Here is a 21,641-nt window from a genome sequence, read left to right on the forward strand (position 1 = left end):
AAAACTAATCATATTAAATATTATGAAAACACATAGCGAGGAGGTTACCAAGAAGGTAACCAACGCATTCACAATACAGCCTTATGCGCCATGAATACGTGCATTTCACTTTGCATCAGCTTATTATATCTGTATTTGTACAGAAACAGTATCCGGTTTCCGAGTTCGGGATTTAGCTAAGTTCTAGACTAAACAGCTGGAGTCAGAAAATTGGCTTTCCGATACGGGGCATAGTCAAAGTCACGTTTAAGTTAAATTTTGAAAATCTAGAAAATTGAACACAAAATAAAATAAAGAGAAAATAGTGTAAAGTTTCAGCTATTTCGAATTATTTAGGAATGTTTTATTTTGAATGAAAAAGACTAAGAAATTGTCAAAAAACCACTGATTTCCACTTTTAAACCAGTGTTTTTTGACAATTTCTTAGTCTTTTTCATTCAATATGAATAATTACCACAATATTAACTTCTCAACTACACAAAAAATGTTTTATTTCGTCAACGAAATCCTATCCAATTATAGAAATGTGAAAATCAGGATTTATTTTGCTGCAACTATTTACTGCGACTACGCCCCGTTTTGGAAAGCCAATTTTCTACCTCCAGCTGTTTAAAGTCTATAACTCACCTAAATCCCGAGCTCGGAAACCGGCCCTTAGTTACAGATATAATAAGCATAGCATCAGCTGATGTAAAGTGGAATGCTCGTGTTCGTGGCGCATGAGTCTGTACTCATTTTTACAAGAAGACTTACTATGAAAGTTGAATATCGACCTGACCGTTCTGTTCGTACCCTAAGGCTGTGCATCATGCTTTTCGAAACGTTTTACTGATGATATTTTTCGAAGTATTTCGATTTGGATACTATACTATTTGGATACCTGGAACAGATTTCTCAGGAAAAACTTGTTAATTGAAAAAATTGGAAGTAGAAATTTATCATTATTACTTTTCAAGATATGAACGCCTAAAGTTGGAATTTGGGGAGACTTAGGCTATGCTGCACAACTTCCGGTCAAATTTTAAGCGTGATTAATTTCACGAGAACCAATCAGAGAAGGCCTTCTTGATAAGACGGCTTCTCTGATTGGCTCTCATGGAATTAATCACGATTAAAATTTAACCGACTGTTGTGCAACTGGCACTTATTCTATTTTGAAAGTTTCAAAAAGCATTGATGATGCACAGCCTCAAGTTGAGTGCATCATCAGTCTCCTATCTACCAAAGTACAGATTGTTTTTCACAGCACAGGTAAGTGTTCACAAAACGTTGGCCGTAAAGCCTGAGCCAGTGCACCCTCTGGCTACGTCTCCGATCCTGAAGAATATCCGTCTGTGTCTCGGGACGATGAGTGTCTCTGCTGCAGAGTCATGGGCTGAGGATGACTGGTTTGCTGACTCTGGGGGCTCTGTTCCCGCTGCTGTGACGCAGGCTGCTGTGACGTCTCCTGTTTCCACTTATTGACGTGGTGTGAGTTTTTGTTGGCTGATGCCGCTTGCTGTTGGGCTTTCGCCTCCTCTTCCTGTTGCATACGCTTATGCTTGGTTCGCCGATTTTGGAACCAGACTTTCACCTGTGAAAAAACAAGAGTAAACTTTGTTGAAATTGAAAGGTATCAGAATTTATCCAATGATGGGTTGTTTCAAAGAAACCTAAAACTAATTTAATGCAGAACATGATTCCAAATTACTCGAATTCACGGTGATCAGATCACAACTAATGCCACGAAAATCAATTGGCAGAACTTATTAGCCCTTGATCACAATGAAAATTCAACAGCCTATTGTCAGAAGGCAGAATATCACGAAGATGTTGGAAGGCCATGTGAGAGATGGCAATAATAAATCTATGTGTTATATAATATGTTATGTATAAAGAGAAAAAAAAAGACTCAAACTCAAATAACAATAAGCTGTTTGTAAGTCTAACAGGTAATAACCTAATCCTTGCACGTGAGATTTTTTGCTACAAAGCCATTGAGGAAGAAGAGGCAAACCTTGATTAAACCTTAAACCTGAGGGTTGATTTCAATCTTCCTTACTCTCCCTTTCAAACTGATTAAGAATTTGAACTTATGACTCAATCACATTGCTTGTGCTGAAATCTAGGATTTGGGATAAGAAATAGTTCACTTTCTCCCAATTTTGGATCCTCCAAATCCTCCATGATTCATGGCAAGTATAATCAATTCATACGTCCATGTTCACTAGTTCAAACATGATGATATAGAAATTTGTCAATTTCTCAAGATGTTTGAAAACTTGAATGCTTTTGCAGTTTTTTTTAAGAAATTCGTGTGAATTTGATGGCGGAAGAGAATGTTATAAAAAAATATGAAGATTTTAGCTGCGAATATTTTCTGAAACACAATAATAAATCAACAGTCTGTGTATCCTACAAACACACGGTTTCACTCGGTCGGTTTCACTCCCGTTCAAGGCAGATAAGCTACGCTTCAGAATAATAGCATGCCCTAAGCAAATTTAGCAAAATACCCAGCCATATAGCGGCCTACCAGGTTATAGTAGCACCGTCATGATAATAATAATAACGGGGTGGCAAGAGGGTTATTGCATTACGAAATTGTGTTTATTTAGCAGGATGGGTTTCGCTACCTAGGGTCTGCAGTATAATACAGTAGCGTCGGGTCTGTTCCATTTTCTCCTAAGTACTTGTGAGATGGGCAGGAGGTGAGGGGGAAAGCTGGCTCGTTTTGGGAAGAGGGGTGGAGTGAGGGGTTTGGAAGCTGTGCGCTGCTTCAGACGAAACGGGGTTCAAAGAGGGGCGAGTAATAACTAGAAAGAGATAGAGTGATGGGTCTAGATGGGAGAGTGACGGAGAGAATCAGAGGGTTGGCAGGCTAAGTGGCGGCTGAAAAGCCTTGCCGAGAAGCAGCTCGCGCTATAGGCAAAGGGAGGAAGGTTAAGAAGCATTAAGGGAAAAGGTCTCTGAGCGCTACCCCCCTGAAACCCCTCCCAAACTCGAGCGTCGGCCAATCAGCGACTAGAACTGCTCCTCTGGGGCCCCGGATTAATAGAACCAATCTAATAATGTGCTTCCCTCTACTCGAGCAGTGTTCATACTGCTAGGCTAAGACTTGATTCTGCACTCACTAAACTTGTGCACGCAAGTTCAGAACTTTTAAGGGGCCTTCTGAGAAGAGATTTGTGCTTTGAAGTATTTTTTGTAATATATCAAATAAAAAAATCAATAGTTCTGCTGAAACACAGTTCTTGTGCTAAAATGTCGTTATTTCTCAATATTCATAATGTGTACTAGCCATTTTATATAATTTTCACAATTGACCATCTTATATTATCAAATCCATTGTATAAGCTTCCATTTCAAGAGATACTCAAGCTATAAATCTTTATGTTATATGGAAAAATCAATTTCAAAAATATACTATTAGAAGAGTTGCTCGGCAACTAATAAACGCGAAAATGGGTATAATAAGTACATCAGACTTGATGAATGAAATTCATAAGATCAATCAGTAAAAAGGTCTTTCATCAATAGGTTGATGACTAACATAAGACGTTTTTGAACTTCATTTGAAATGTCATGAAACAGTACTAAAATTAAAGTAATCCAGAAGAAAAAGTGAACATCAGGGAATTGCACCAAGATTCAAGATTACAGATTCTGGATTCATTTTATAAACTATCAGGCTACAACAAGAGCAATAGGTAACTCATAATATTTTAAAAGTACACACAATTGGATAGAAAATCATACTTGGTGAAGCATGTATAAGGCATTATTTTTCAGATAACTGTATATAACTTTCTTGAATTTGTTTAGTCAGATTCCTGGTTGTTTGAGGAAGTTTATTATACAATATATACTGCTGGTAAGTATGACTTCTCATAGTTTTAGTAAGTCTTATTTGTGTGCTACAATGTTTCTACTGTTTCTATTATTTATCTATTCATCAACATTAACCAATGCACAAATCAAATACATGATTAGAAAAGGACCAACAGGCCTAGCCCAAAACTGTTCCCATTCCGAATCACCAATATATGCATCACCAATTACCAAAGACCAAACGTTGGAGTCTAAAATCATTTTCAAATTTCACGTCCAATAAAGAGTGATACGGTAATGGAATAGGATGATTGCGATAATCTTGGGAGAGAAATGAATAACGGACGGATGAGATTTCCCAATACGTTCAACACGAGGCACATCTATATTCCAAGAAGGATTGAAAGCAGCCTTCGAAAGTTTGCATCGACAAGCATGCAGAGTAACGAAGAGCAAGAGTGAGAGGGAATGATGCTTTAGCAGGGTATCATCCATCGCTTGTTTGCAGAAACATAATGAAAAACGGAAGGGTTGCGAATGAGGAGAGAATGTTGAGTGAACGATTACAACGGAGAAGAAAGTTGAGGAGGAGGGAGGAGGAGTTCGGGTAAGTGTTCCTTGACGACGATAATAGATTGAGGCTATTATTCCAGAGAAAAAATGTTTGGCAAGTGGAGAGGAGAGTGAGAGCGAGACTTCGCTGAAGGCAGAGAGCATTAATAAATGACCGGCAGTATAAGAGTGGATGGCAGTGAGCCCGAGCCTGTTAAGGGGTGGATTGAGCGTTAATGCATTGTCATCATCACTATCGTTAGCAGAAAGAGCGAGCGGCGTCGCTTATAGGGGTTGGTGGTGTAAGGGAGGGGTAGCGTAACCGTGGCGACGCAGCTCCAACAGCAATCTTCTCCAACAGGATACCATTCTTCCCTCCGCTTGGCAACGACTCCTGTTGGGATGGGGGGCAACGAGCAAACAACCCCTCGAATCAGCTCGCTCCAGCTCGGCTCAGTTCTCCCGGGCGCGTTCACGTCACCCCTCAGCCCTCCCCCGAAATACAGTATGGAAAAGATGAGGAGGATCACCAGTTAATAGGGTGGATCATTTCCAACCTCACCCTCTCACCAATTCCCACTTTCCCCCTAAACTTCTTGCTCATTATTATTATTACTAAGTTCTTCTTCCTCCCTTCCTCTTGCAACAAAGATTCCGCTTTCCTCTTCTTGGGATAAGATGTATCCTTTCCCCGTAGCAGCGAGGCGACTATGTGGCTTCGGTAATCCGTTCCATCAACCTTTCTGTCATCTCTCAAAAAACTCACGCTTCGATCATTATTATTATTCTTTTCAAATTAACTTTTCCGGCTTCTCTACAAAACTTGTCTCAGTAACTGATGAAACTCAATAGCGATTAATCTAAGAGATTCAAAGCGTGAAAAATGTTTCGCATTTTCATGTTGTGTAACGCTCCTACCAATTTCATTTGAAACCTACATAAAATTTGGATATAAAAAAAATGTAGTCAGGTATCTATTGATATAACAGGAATTCATCGAATGTATTCATTACTATGAAAATAGGAGAGCCATTGATTATGCAAGCGAAGTTCCCTCATAGATTGTTGTTAAAAAGATAGTTTATAATGTTAATGAGAATTGTTCACCGGGTTCCTTCAATCTTTTTCTATACAAATAAACTCATCGAGCTGCAGGATTAAACAAGGGGTAAAATATAAGGGAAAGTAGATTCAATTAATTCTCATTTTCTATTAGAAATAGTTGTAGTGAATCATGTTATATTATTTGTAAATTGAAGTGATTGACTTCGTTGGAAGGGCTTGTATTGATCTGATTTTTTATTAAGTTACGTTATGGAATATAAAAGACAGAGAATTTTATAATTGGGAGAATCAAATTCAGTTTTATGAAACTTTGCAGAAAGAGAAAAACAAAATTTGATCCCACCATGGGTCAACTACAGAAACAAAATAATTGTGGATATAAAAAGGTGAGCAAAATAACCAATGTTGACACTAAATCCAGGGATATGGAAGAAATCTCATCGAAGCCCGCAAAACAATAAGCAAATAGAGGTTTGCTGTTATATCTTCATTCTTCTGTTGGTTCAATAGTCTCGTGCAGAAGGTGGGTGAAATTGCGTTTGAACGAGAGCAGTTTTTGTCGATCGTTCCAGGTTGAGGAACAGTTACAAGCGCGAGAAGCGATGGTAACACCTCTGATGGAACAAAATCGCTCACAAAAACGATAAGCCCGCTCAATTCGGCATTGTTTGTCGATGGAATTGTTATTTGACAGGCGGAGCAAACAGTTTGCGGGTCACACATCACACACTCGTCCATTCAGCAGCGCATTCCACGCATATTCTACCCAACGATAAAACTTGTTTGCTGAGTGAACATCTAGTGTCTTTTTTAGCACGCTCTCACGCTGCTCTAGAACAACGGCGGATTGATTTATTATGATTCTTCCTCTTCTTCTTGGACCTGATCACAACAGTTTTTGAAATTCATCTGCGAAATTGGATCCTGTGTGAAATCTTGTCAAAAAAGTTCAACAAAATAAAGTGGATGAGAATGAAGAAGATTTATGTATTGTTTTTGAATTTCATAACTCACCCACCCCTCTGAAATTTGTGTAAACTCTTGTGATATAGAACCAAGAGAAAATTGGTTTTGATTGAAAAGATTTCTTTATATATCATCGAAGTAATTCGGGAATCATTTTCACACTCAATAACCTATAACATATTTTGACCTTTTTTTGTTTCATAGTATGGGATATCTTTTAATCGAACTGTTCCATATATCTGTGCTTCAACACTTTTGATAAAGTAATTTTTCCGCATGAACTTGCAAAGCGAGTATTGCAGGTAGAGTCAACTGATTGGGAATACTACAGTCCAAATGCAAAGTGCACGCAGATTGGAATCCATTTTTATTCGCCAGAATAGGAAATATATTTGCATTCTATGAATAATTCTTCTGTAAGTGCTCTAATACGGTGGGGTAATTGGATTGGGATTGAATGGGAAATGAATCAAATTCAAACTGTAGATTTTGTAATAAGTCAATATGTGCCGTTGATGGAAAATGAGGATATGATCAATATATTTTGTATGAAGATGAAGATCAAAATTAATTTTATATCGATAGGAAGAGGAGGATTTCCAAAAGAGAAGGTAAAATGTAACAGAAAGACGGTAAAAGGTGAGTATGTAAGGGGATGATGTGTGAGATAGAATCCTCGTTATTGTTCAGAGGTGAAAGGATTTTCGCATCCTGATTCTAGAGGCGGAAAGTGGTGAGATGAAGCTTTGAAGCGAGTCCCGAAAGAGAGGTTTATTGCGGTATAAGCTCGGATTTGGAGAGGTGCAAAAGGAGTTTTACCCCGCATTTATTTTTCGAGGGAGTTGGAGACGTGGGGAAGAGGTGAGAAGAGTGTTGAGGGTTTTTGTTTACGAAACGACACGCCGTGAGTCGAGGGGGTTGGTGGGGATAGGGCGGTGTAAGAAAGCCGGGGATCCAGCCGCGTCTGTCATGCCGGATTGAAAAATAATATTGACACAAGCCGTGGGGGGATGAAAGCACCAATTTCGCCACGGATCAACTTTATATTAAACACTGTAAGGTGTTTGATCTTTGGCGTTGGCACCTTTCAACTCGCTCACATCTATAACACCATCAGGCTCTTCTTTGACGGTGGTCTTATCTTATTATTCTCATTTATCCTTTTCTTCTTTCTTTTCCATCCAATTCTAGAAGATAGACCTGCTAGCTCCCATAATCACCACTAACGATTGATCCTTATAACGATAGCTTATATATTTTGCTCATTCTTTCTATCAAGAAAACTATGGAACTCATTTCAAAATGGACTTTTCAGCAAATATTAGCGTTCCAGCTAATCAGGATTAAATCAGTGATTGGTTTAGCTGTTAGTACACAAACTCATCAATTTTGCAATTGAACTTGAGTTTGTATCTCAAACTGATTCTTATTTTTCCATAGTGGTATTTAGCAATAATTTATATAGCTTAACATGTTCTTCCTCTTCCTATCAGTTATCCTCCACTACTCATTTTTGTTAGTTACTTCAAAAATCATTTCCCCAATTTTTTCTTTATCTTTTTCATATTCAATAATACACCTCCTGAATATAAGCGAGATGTTTTGCAGCCTCATAGGTCGAGAAGTAGTGATACAATAGTTTAATGTGAGTATAGAAGATGAAACTTGTATTGTAAGAACAGTGAGTCAAGATGTAGTTAGCAATAAAAGGGACTGAACTCTCTAGTCGCAATTCCTTTGTTACTGATTTTGCCAAACTGGAGATAACAGGAAGCGCAGGAGAAGTTGGTGTATCGTTGTCGGTCGCCTGGGAACGGGTCGAATGGCAAGGGGCAGAAATCGGAGACTCAACTAAAACGAATTAATGGACCGTAAGATTTATCTCTTCTTTCCACTTCCTTATTTTCCCCTTCTAGAGCTCAACAACAGCTATTCCGTAAACCCACGATACCATCCATGGAGCTGTAATCCACCCCATTCAGTAATGAGACAGAATTTTTCGAAGCGATTCTCGTAAATTGCTAAATAATTGTCCTGATAAATTTCATTTGTTGGAAGATATTTCACTAACTTGTGGTTCCTTTGAGTTGTTGAATGAGCTACTCGAAAGCCAAGATTTAAAAAAAGTTGGTTCCCTTCTCTAACACTATCTGATACGTGTGACATGGAGATTGTTCCAAGGAGTGCAAAGACAAATAACAAATTTATTTCTATACCAAGCAATTTTGTAACAGATTCATTATTCTAAGTATGAATATTTAATTTCTTTCTGCTAAATGATATCCACATAAACCCTGTGTTTAAACACTATGGGCTCAAACAACATTGCGTATGGGCAATCCGAAATATGATGATGATGATGATTGACCCGATATGAGATGTGGATTGACGTACAGTGTAACTGATTGACTCTGAGCCAGCACCAAGAAGTTATTTTGAAACTCATAACAGTCTGTTTTCAGAGTTGTCCCCATACAGGCATCTTGCAACAGAAGAGCAGAGTGCACTCTGCTTATCATTTCTATGCGACTAAACGGTTCTACCAGCATAACCACTCTACAATGAGTTTGCGATAGAGATATAATATTTTTTTCCTCCACCTACTGGCTAAAGTACTTACTTTACTCCCTGAAACATAATACTAAAGTGTCACTTTTTCGCTCTCGGTAGTAAAAAACAGAAAAACTCCCTAGGGAGTAAAAGTAACTACATTTAAATAACATGGGAAGCATCTCTATTTTAAAAACTTACATTATAATAGGTTAGAAGGTCTAAGCTCAGATGAGAAAGCATAAAGAGGTGTCTGTCATTGAGTCAACTGAATTCAATACCACAACCAGAAATTTGATCAACTCATGAAATATATGTTTGTATGATATTATATTCTTAATATTAGTAGACGATTAAAATTTATACAATTTTAAAAATATCTTATTCTATTCAAAATACCAGCCAACAAATATTTTTTGATCTGCAATTCAAATCTGAACCGCGTGATCTGGAGTCAGCCATGTTTGGTAAACACCCAGCTGATATAATTTAAAGTTTCAACTTTAGCCGGTAGATAGCGCAATCGGCAGTGCCAATCAGACGGCCAGTTTTTAGGTTTTAGATTTTAGGTTATGTTGTTAGGAAACATTGTCACCAATACGTAAGTTATTAAAATGATTTTATTTGCAGTTTCTATAAAGAAATGTAGATGGAGGAAAAATGTTGTGTACATCACGAGTGAAAAATACTTTTTCTCCCTCAGGAAAATTGTTGCCCTCGGCTTCGCCTCGGGCTTCAAACTTTTCCCTCAGGGAGAAAAAGTCCTACTTTTCACTCTAGATATACAAATAACTATTTCTCTATTCTTTATTGATTGATACAATAAGTACATCATCAAATTACAGGAAGAGAAAAAATAAGGTAGGCTTGTGCTATTCCTCTCCTTAATTTAGATTAGTTTACACATAGTTCGAAATAGGTTGAGTCTTGTAGTTGTTCATTTTACAAAATTTACAGTCCTTAATTATATCTTCAACGTAGATTTCCAAATGTAGGTGCTTCAAAACCAAATATTTCATAAATCTTATAAGAACATGACTTATTCTAATCATTTCGTAGTCACTGTAGCATAGCATCCAATTTTGAAATATTCGACAGAAGTGATGTTTTTACTATTCCTAAAACTATTCCTTGAAACAAAATGACGATCTGATGATCCATTAAACAAATACTATTTTCTTTCTGACGATGTAAATTGAACATCTGTACCACCATAGTCAAAAGGAGACGACACAAGCAAGGGTTGAGAGAACGAATTACCATACATGTTTTCCAATCAATTGAGGCCTACAATGATAATTTCATTTGAACGATGCGACTAGCCTTTACTTCCAGATGAAAGGACAAAGTACCAGCTAAGTAGGATAACAGAGTAACGAGACTTGAGGGGTGATGTGGGATTACCCTCAATCAAAATGACAATGGATGCATTTTGGACCAATAGGGTGCGAGCAAGACTCTAACTTTGGACAGATGGTTCATTGTATTTCGACTCACCCCGAGAGTATGAGCGTATTAAAATAGGGTTGTTCACAAGGCTAATAAATGTGGTGATGTTCGCCATTATAGGATCATCATGGACTGTACTTTGCTGTATGAGACTGTACACTATTGTGAAGCGGCATAAGTAGGCTAGACAAGTCATTAAATAGGAAACCTGATATTTTCTCATTTATATTTTTTTAGTATACTGTTCTTTTCCCATTCCTTAATACAGTTACAGTTAGAGACTAGAAGTAATTATTTATAAAATCTCACATGGTAACCATAGTATTATTATAAGTTTTTCAATATGTGGTTGCTGAAATCACTGACTATTTTTTATTATTTTACTGACTTTTATTTCACAATGCGAATATTAATTTGGTTGGATTGTAGCCACTCTGCCACTCTAACTCTTGCTGTAGACTATGTGGCTAATGATTGAACAACCATGCCCTTTGTGGTATTCGAACCCTCGACTATATAGGCCTACTAGCCATAGAAGACTGAAGTTGCAACTCTCTAGACCATTCTGGTTGGCCAGCCGAGAATAAGTTTCAATTTCATAAAATTTGCTGTTTCAGGCTTTAGAGTGTTCATATAGCTTTAAAAAATTGGCGCTCCATTCGTTAACAAATTGTCTTGAGCGATCGACAATCTGCTAATGTTTTACAGTAGCACCACAATAAAACAATCCAATTTCAAATACGAATTGAACTGATTATGATTACTACAAATAATAATAAACAAGTAAGATAGTCAAGAAATTTGAATAGAATCAGCAACTGCTTGTCTTTTACAACGTTTCTCAAACAAAGGTTGCTAGTTAGAAGATACAAAAATAGACATTGATATCCAGTATAAAAGATATTCAATCAACACAAATCGAATAAACAATGCTGTATTTATTATGATAATAATTTTGAATCAGGTTCGAATCAACCTTCTATTTGAAATTAACGCTTCTTTAAACGAACAATTTAAATTCATCAAGTTGATTGTTTAACTTGTACTTCTTCTTTTAAACATGATGACATTTATGTACTCAGTTTTAAAATTTAAGATACATATTTTCTATTCTACAAAATGTTCTGGTAATTTATTGGATATGATAAATAGGATTCACAATGTTCGTAGTAGATATATCATTACAGACTTATTATATTTTTAATTTAAAACGTGGAGAGCTGTACTAATCCACTATAGGAATTTTCATTCAGCGTTTTTCCATCTTAAAATTGAAAAGAACACATTTTGTATTATACTCGTTTATGAATAAATAAATTGATTGATTGAAAGATCTTCGACTTGGATGTATATGCGGAGAAAATTGGGAATACACCAGCCGCGATTTTGCCATGCTAAGGCGGACAGCGTTATTGTATTCTTTAGTAAGTGTCAACACCTCATACCTAATACCTAGTTTCCTCTTTGAAAGTATCGACTAAGCCTGTTTTGCAAACTTGGCAAACTCTGTGACTCTTTTAATCACACAGGCTGAAATGGTTCTCTATCTCCCTCTATCTCTCTGCTCCCGCATACGAACCCTTGTATCTTTCCAAGTCAAAGGTTATTTTAATTTTACTATAATTGGGCGCACAAATCTGGCTGAATCTCATTGATGCCTTATTTTAATTCTACTATTATCGGGCTGAACCTCATTGATGGCTTGAGAAATATTGACTTTTTGAAGAACCTCGAAGGTCCACCGTTTATTGAGATACTCCTGATAGATTATATTAATTTAAAAGGATAAATGTTTCAAGTTGATTTAAGGAAATCGTGTCGAAACTGACCTGCGTCTCGGTGAGACTGAGCGACTGAGCGAGCTGCTTGCGTTCGGCTCCCACCACATAGTGGTTCTTCTCGAAAGCGTGCTCCAGCTTCAAAAGTTGACTCGGACTGAATGCTGTTCGTATCCTCTTCGGTTTTCTGAACGGCTGCAAGAGGAAACCTGGAATGTCGGGTCCTGTAAACAACAACACAGACATATTAGCTCCGATAAACCAACTCTGTTTATTTGACAATGTAAGACTTACAGGCTAGAATTCATTAGGTGAATAGTATGAGATATTATGATTGGATTCAGTGTGAGTGGAATATATTTGATTGAACTGTAACAAAACTACCAACGAGATGGTTTTATCTCTGCAACCTGTGGCTAGTTTCACTAGAGGATTCAAAGAATTTAAAGCTGAAAGGGTTCAGAGTGTGACTTAGTGAATTTCATGAAATGGGCCACTGGAATTATTTTATTATAATGAATTTAATTTATGATTCTTACGTAATTGGAATAGATTCTATATCATGAAGGTATTTTATATTATACAGATGAATATTTTTAAATCTTATAAGTATTTGGGATTGAATTTCAATCACGTTTTCATAGAATTAGATCAACTCTTGTAGAGTTTCTTGGAAGTATTAGGCTACAAAGCGATTTAAGATGAGTTTCAGTTTATGATAATTGATTTGGCTTGTTGTATGACTTGGAACCTGTGCCTGTTTTGGACCTGCGCCTGTAGATTCGATGATAAGCATATAATCTGATTCTTTGGATCAGCATATTATAATCTTTCCCTTGTGAGAGGAAAGCAGTAACTTCGAAGAATGTGATTAAGTTTGTTATTTTGTTTTCAAGGGTTTTCGGGTTTTCAGAGGACTCATTAATGGTTTGCAGCTACAACCATTCCGCTTTGTTGAAGTCAGACAGCAATACCAACAAAATAATTTCTAGAAAAAAAAACAGTTTTGAACAGTGATTCAAAACTTTCATTCTAATAATCATAGTCTGAACTCTTTGGCACGTGTTACAGTATATTCTATTCACAAGGAGCACATCTCACTGTCCACAACACCCAAAAGCAGCCTATTAATCTCATTATCATAATGTTAACTGAATCTGAATAGGTGTGCACCCAAAACACTCCTCACATCTCTCACACACTCGTCCACCATCTCCGTTGGTTTAGTAGCATTCTCTGCGTTTTGGAAAAAAGGGCGGAGCAGCTGTGTAATGAGGATCTAGAAGCTCGCTCACAAAATACCCACAGGCATCACCTTGGCAAGCAGACAACATCCCGACTGTATAAATCAGAGCACTATAATAACATATTATAATGAGAGGGAGTGGAAGGGAAGGGGTTAAATAAGGTGATATTCTTCTTTATCTATTCTGATGCTTTCGTTGATCTCCTAAGCTGACAAGGATCGAGAGTGTAGCTAAATTACAATCTTTGTCTCCTTGTTATACCTCTCTCTCCCATTCACACAATCATATCAAATAAATAGAAAGGAAGTCTAAGTGTGTTATCTCCTTGTCATATCTTGGAAGAGAAGTTAGTGAACAGGTAAGGCGCATGTTTAATGTAATATCAGTCCTAACCACAGTTATTGATACTCAACACTTCCTACCTTATTCACTAACACGGAACACAATATTCAGACAGTTTAAAAAATATTCCAGAATATTTTTAGTTTCGATGGAGCGTGGAGTATGCTTGGATAAATGAGCTGATTTAATGGAACATCAGATAAGGATATTTCGAATTGTGATAAATTAGAATAACCTATTACATCATTGCCTGTATGATTGTTAACAAGTATCGATTTGGCCGTTATCTATTCAATTTAAGATTCCAAGGCCGCGTCCTGACTGGAGTTTGTCTCACGAACGTTTCTCAAAATAAATTATTTGTCAAGTTTGTATGGTGCTCGCGAACAGAGCGATTCCATCGTCAAGTTCGGTCGGGAGCGGACAAGAACTTGACACGTTCGTTGCGCGCGCGCAAAATTATGTTCATTTCACCACAGGGCTGGGTATAGCAGCTGTATGAATCCATGAAATCAACAATTAAGAGCAGCCTGTGATCATGGGGAGAAAATCTGTTGTAACCCTCCAATTATTGCGATTTTGGTTCGATAAACTTATTTACCATTGGTTAATGCCGAAAATAGCTGTACCTCTACTTATAATTTGATCATGGGATCCTGATTTCGCTGATTGAATTGAATTGATCGGAACAGCTATGAGAACATCCACCCGATTGATTCGAGTTCGTCTTACTGTGTCAAATATTGATTATCAGAAGAAAAATTAGTTCATGAAAATGGATCAATTTGGATTAATTTGATCATGGGATCCTGATTTTCTCGAATTTAATTGGATTGATCGGACGAACTATGAGAACAACCACCTGATTGATTTGGGTTTGTCTCACTGTAAAAAATATTAATTATCAGAAGAAATATTCCCGTTGGTGCAAAATGGTATTTGATCAAATTGGAGGATAAATTAATTTTATAGGACTATAATAATCTATAGTTGAACTGAATTTCAGGAAATGAATTAATTAAAAATTTTTAAACTGAATTAACGTTGGAATCAGAGAAACAGAACAATTTCAATATTAAAAAAGGAGCTGCGAAAACAGTAAGGTTGGAAAAGAGAAATCTTGTGAAAGAGTTATGTTTGTGACAGTGAAAGAGAAAATAAATGTGAATCAAAGCGCACTACACACTTAGCTCTTCTCTATAGACAACAAAAGTCGCTTCCCTAATTGGTGCAAGTGGAATAGGCAATTGCAATGCACGACAAGTCAGAGACAATGCAACAAGGAAACCCGAAGGAACAAGATTCAAGAAGGATGCAGAAAAAGAAGAAGGGGTTACTACAATGCATAGGAATGATGGGGTAGGCCTATCTATCGGTTGTTCCTTACTAACAGGAAATTGACCAATTAGTCTCTCCTTATAGCAGCCGCATGTACACCAATGCAATGCAACAAGGATCGTATGTTCAGTAACTGAAGAGCAGAAGAAAAGATAATAGATTCTTTTGAACGTGCTTGCATGCACGACACTTGCAATTTACGCACTTTATTAGACCATTAGATTTCTTCTGAGTGTTTGGGTTATTCAATTGAATTCAAAAAATATAAAACAGAGAAGTTATTGAACTGTGGATTTCCCATATTATCTAGTTTGGGTTCACTCGAAAGGTTTAATGGTGTGACAACGTCAAGAGAATGACGATTCTGAACTCGAATAATAATAAATGATAACGTTCCGTCCAAACTAGAAGTAGAGGTCTACCAGTGTGGAGAATGGAAGCTTGGAGATAAGTAAATTGCTATGGGATTCATATACTCGTACTTCAGAAACTTGCTCTTATTCATATTATTCATATGAAGTTAGAATAAAAACGGCTCTCAGTTATCATGAAATTGGTTCCCCATTATCAGTCACTGTCTGAACGGAACTTAGAGAATATAACATGAGTACAGTGGATACTGTATGTGTCGGCAATACGACAATACGACAATGCGGCAATATGATACTGTATGATTCCTTTGACTATTATAGAAAGACTATAGAATTCTTTCTATAGTCAAAGATGATACTGTGTCTTAATACATCGTAGCTCTCATGATTAGTGGTAACGCAAGTAATTTTTCCTTGAAAATTTATAACTTTCTAAATTCTAAAGTAGTATTCATTAACACATTTTTTTCTTTGTATTTCACATGACATGTAGTCAAATATTTAAGTGTATAATCAAATTATTATAGTACTTTCGACCGTCTGCATGTCGTGTGAAATACATATAAAAATTGTGTAAATATTAAGAAAATAAAAATCTCAGTACCCTTCTTTTGAAATATTTTATCACAACATGTTTCGGACATTTATGCCATTTTCAAGTGATATGAAGAAAATAAATAAATACTACTGGGAAATTCTTATTTTGATCATATGTTTTTATGGACTAGGACTGTAAATTTTGGGTTTAAATTCGCATGATTCTATCAAAAATGGGGTTATTTGTGTCTAATTGGATTAAGTTTATTATTTTATCTCTGTTTAATTTTGCTGCTTTATAAATATGGAATTCTTCTTTGACATTCAGTTTTTGACTTTTATTACCATAATTTTAAGTATTTTCATATTGGAATTTATATCTGTAAAATTATGGCCTGAATCTATCAAGTGTTCAGCAAATGCCGACTTTTGTGATCAAAATAAGAATTTCCCAGTAGTATTTATTCATTTTCTTCATACCACTTGAAAATGGCATAAATGTCCGAAACATGTTGTGATATTTCAAAAAAAGGGTACTGAGATTTTTATTTTCTTTATATTTATATTACAAGGTAGCCCTATACAGAAAAGAGATGAAAAATTGTGTAATACATCGCAGCTCGGAATGGATCAAATCATCAAACCATCATTTTAGTATTTATTGATATTTTTGATATTTTAAATAGTCTATTCTGCATTCAAAAAATACATTACAGTGTATTGTTTTGTTATTGACTGAGAAATTCAATAAGAAACCCTTATGAATACATGATAGTTCATAGGTTTGGAGAGAATAGTACGTAGCTACAATCATTGAAAGTAGTATTATCCTACTGCATATTTTATTAGAGGCAGTAGAATGATATTACTAGGATGATAACATTTGAAATAAGTACTCTGCCAAGGACCACTGGTATAAGTAATCAATAAATTATGGGTCATTAGTCCATCCGTTACTCAACCCGAAGGCTACGCGGACCCTGAATTCAGAATACTGTTCATGTGATCAATGACTGGAATTTGAGAAACAAATGACACGATAAGACAACAAAAAGAGCCACAAACATAACGAAGACCGGGGGCGATGAGTCCGAGCAAGCCTTCAACTGAACATGTAATTTACTCGTTGTTTTACCGTGAAAAAGAGAATACCGACAGCCGCCATCTTGGATTTGAGAGCCGAGAGACACGCGAGGACAAGCTGGAAAGTCGTTGTCGGCCGCCGGCAATACGGACGGACGGACGGACGGGATCATGGACCAGCAACGAGCATGCTCCAAATAAACATATCATTAGGACTGCAAGGTCAGTTGCCAGTGATCAGCTATTCGCTGCCGTGCGTTGAAGTGTATGAAATGAAATAGGAAATATACTAGGAAACACCTAATCACGAATTATCACCACTATTTGAGGTTATGATACCATCTGATGGGATTGAAGACGAAAAAGATTGAACGAATTGCAACCTTTTACTTGATACAAGAATTGTAGGCCTTATGTATCTGCTATTCAAATATCACCGGTAAAAAACATAAAATAATAATGTTATGTGAATATTTGAAAAAAACGAACTACTTTTTTCAACTCCATTTTATTTCTCACTAATTAAATAAATGATAACAATAAACAGTGAGAAATAGAATAAAGTTGAAAGGAGGGTACTGAGATATTTTAATTTTTGGAGTAGCCTTTTCAGGGAAGTGGATAATAATAATGCTTTATATTTGAACATTTTGAACTATATTAAAATCATCTCTCTTCTTGCAACAATGTCATCAAAAAAAAACAAATACACTGCTGTTGTCCAAAGTACTTCAATACTCCAAGTAATGAGCATTCTCAGTGACCAATACCATGTGTCTGAGCCTGAGAATAATATTGCTGTTCAGCCACGAATGTTAGTTGAGTGTTGAGGGATTCACGTTTTGAGAGAGGGGACCCATTCATAGCAACCTACGCGTTTTCTACTTATCGCAAATCTTTCTCACCGGTTGATAGTTGCAGTTGAATTTATAGCTTGTCACCTGGAAGCATGCGCTTTTAAATCGATATGGACTTGAACACACTATGCATGATCCTCTTCATTATTCATTTTGGTTTGGGAGAGGTGAGAATCTCACTTGTAGTATTGCGTTTAATGCATCTAGGTGAGGTTCTATATTAAAGGATCAGTTGACACACGCGGTCAAAACTGTTTATTACTCTTATGATGAATGGACGCAAACATGTTGTTTATAAATCAATTGCGAAGGATATTATGAAGATGGAACTAGTCGACCACAGAACGATCTACACCTACGAAACTCATTCCGAGACAAAATAATACACCTCATTTCTTCGAAGGTTAACACTTGGATGCAGCTGAAGATATTGGCTGAACGTTTCTTCACAGTGGATAGGTCAAACAGCATACAATATTCTGTTGAAAGCGTATTCTCAGGGCTCATTTTCATATATATTTCAATCGTGCACATTAATCTGCATGAAGATCTATTTTCTGAAATATTCCAATATAGAATTCAGTGGAGAAGGATCCAAAAATTTATATCAGTCATTGTGAGATCCAAAATTATTATGAAGTGTTCTCCCAATTTTGAATGGAATCTATGTCCGGAAGAGATCTATTGCCGACCGGAAAACAACAAATATTTATTCAATTAACTTTTCAATTCAATGGGAGTGTGACCTTAGCACCAGGTCACGTAATTGCCAATTATGACGATTAAAATCAATTCAACCCATTCACAAACGTGGGTTTGACCAAATATTTCTGAGTAACTTGTCACATTAAATATAATCTCCATTTCAATTACGATCGTAAATCAGTCAAAGAATAATAATTGTTTGACTCTGAGCTTCCACGAAAAATTATCAATATTCATTTCCGCTGAAGCACGAGTTATCTGATAAATTGCTTATTATTAGTCTAGGATGTTCCAAGAAAGAATAAAATCATCATGGAATTGATTGCCAACGAATATGATAAGTGGAATATTAAATCATCCTGAGAAATAAGTAACTGAATGGAAAATTAAGTATTTTATTCGATATCAATAGATGAATATAAAATTTGGATGATGTTTTACAATAATAATATCGCACAAAAATCTTTAAAGTGTTCAAACAAATAATTTCAAGTTGCATATTTATTCAATCTTGTTCAATTATAACGTATGCGATCGAAGGCTGCAGCAAGAATCAGATAGAACAAATATACATAGTACATATATATGTAAATATATCGCATTTGTTTGATGGAAAACACCAGTAATGATTGTTACGATTTCTCACTCCTGGATACTCAATCATGACAGGGCATCAAAAATGTTCAGCTCAAGATGAAGCTATTAAGCACTAGGCCTAGTTACCTTTTCCAAACTGGCTGAGCTGAAGTGTTTGCAGAGTTCTTTAGAAGATTAGAAATGGCCACAGAAAGTATTGCTGATAGTTGAGAGAGAGAGAGAGAAAATAAAGAGGAGAGAAGAGAAATGCGAGGAGCCAGAGGCGATCATCAAGCAGGTGGATAGGTTGATAGTGGTCCAAATGATAGGTTACAGTAGTAAGTGATGAACCTAATGTTGATTGACATGGAAAAATATTTCGCAATTAGTGAAAGGTTACGATGCACTAGATGAGCGCAATAATGGCTGTCAGAATAACGATATTATTAGTTTACTGCCGCTAGTTGGCTACATTTCTCCAAATCAGAAAGTAAACGAAGTGAGCTGCTGATAAAGTTGGAAGGGACCGATGATCTTTGCAGCGTCACTCATCCAATCTCCTCCCGATCACCGATTACTCTCTCTCACTCTTGCGCTTCCCTCTCAAACCACCTTAATACATTTATGATGGCAGAAATTAACTATAAGATACGTGTAAAACTTTATGGCCTAATTACCTCGGTCCCAATCCTAAATCATCACCAGCAGAAAACACTGCTAGTGGAGTATACCTCGCAAGTACAGTACCTTGGGCATTTCGTTGATACATTGCATCCGTTACCCCAATGTAATTTGTATACTACTATCGACATCCATCTTCCAGTAGCCTTCTCTCAGTATCAACACTTCCACAGTCATCATGTTGTAGACTAATGCCGCCTATTGGTCATTTCAGAAGATTGATAGAAAGGATGCTAAATGGAATGAGAAAGCTTCAGAGCAATGAAGGATGAGATTCTGACATGTTAAGGTTGATAGAATTATGCAGTGAGTGCAATAAGGAAGAAAATTTGTTTGTTTGAGAGAACATAGGTTATTGGGTGACAAGCTTGGGGTAGCTACCCACTCATTGATTTTTGGTGGTACGATTTTTGCCGTCCTTATAAATTCTATTAGATTGAACGGAACTTCACAAACATCATCTGTTCAATCTAATATAATTTCTATAAGAACGGGAAAAATCGTACGTCCCAAAATCGATGTGTGTGTAACTGATATAACTGTTAGTGAATTATAGATAACTGATACAATGAATATATTTCACCCAGGTTAGATACTAAAAATTTCAAATTAACATTGAAGAATTTATCAATATTCGTGTTTGAAATTTGAAACTAATCTTCATGAAATCTTCCAACTATCCACGTAGCTTCAGAATCATCTTTGTTCATAAACAATGGAATCAATTATCAGATCATCTTCTGAAATCACTACCTGAACTACAAAGTATAACTTTTGAATGATGGTGTAAATGAGGTCCTATTGATTTGAATCAAGCTCTATAGTCCAATCAACACTGAACAAAACAAAATAAGTACACTTGAATCGAGTTGATTGATTCCAAATTGGGACCCACTACGTCGAAATCCAGCACAACTAGATTGTAGCAGCCGTTAATTTTGACGATGAAAACGTTAAGAGTGGATGCAAAAGTCAAGAGTTGAACGATGGTTAAATGAATAGTCGTGGAATTGGATGGATGGGGGAGGGGAGGAGGTTGGTCTGTCTGACGTAGAAAACTTGATGTATAATCAAATTAGCAGGGATTTAAACCAGCCTCATAGCTGATCCATAAACATGTGGAGTTTCATTTATATGCAGTAGAGAAACAGACCAGACAGAAGGCAATTTCGCACGAATATTACCTGTAATTATAACGTTGGATCACGGGTAAGTAGTCAGTTTATATAATCGCGGGTATTTTCCTATTCCGGTCAGCTTGCTTTTTACTCCTAACTACTTCCATAATATGAGGTATTATCAGTTGCCTTTTAGGTCCGTAAGAGCTGATGTGTTCAGGCCTATTCTGGCTACACCGACTCCGACAACTTCCTTCGCCGTTAAGGTATATCATTAACACTGTTTTAAGAATAGGCTGTCTGCCCTGAGATGCGATGCTGGCTCCAAACCGATCATGTTACTCCGCATTACAACCACATCTCTGCTCTTGGAGTGGTCATGAGACGCACCATTGGCCATAAGTAGCCTTGTTCTGCTTCACGACTTCTATATCAGTCGTAATCATCTCACAGATTAGAACAATATTATACTTGTACACAGATACTTCACATCTAGTCATTCTTGCATACACTATAATTGAATGTTATACTCACATCTTGATATCACTCCTGATCAACTCAATCTTATTGAATATTCGTGTGTATTGCAAGTTCGTGAATATTCTTATTTGATTAG

At 36.5% G+C, this 21,641-nt stretch overlaps 1 protein-coding gene across 1 annotated transcript in view; it reads right to left on the reverse strand.

Moving 5' to 3' along the window:
• Nucleotides 1–454: 454 nt before the first annotated feature.
• LOC111044418 (homeobox protein EMX2) overlaps nucleotides 455–21,641 on the reverse strand; it is a 57,576-nt gene continuing 36,389 nt past the window's right edge. The window contains exons 2-3 of the mRNA XM_039430878.1: nucleotides 12,222–12,394; nucleotides 455–1,573 (exon numbers count right to left, since the gene is read on the reverse strand). Coding sequence (XP_039286812.1) covers nucleotides 1,304–1,573; nucleotides 12,222–12,394 — 443 coding nt within the window. The 3' untranslated portion in view covers nucleotides 455–1,303. The remainder of the gene's footprint in view (nucleotides 1,574–12,221; nucleotides 12,395–21,641) is intronic.

Source organism: Nilaparvata lugens, chromosome 1 (assembly GCF_014356525.2).
Source record: "Nilaparvata lugens isolate BPH chromosome 1, ASM1435652v1, whole genome shotgun sequence".
Taxonomy (NCBI): domain Eukaryota; kingdom Metazoa; phylum Arthropoda; class Insecta; order Hemiptera; family Delphacidae; genus Nilaparvata; species Nilaparvata lugens.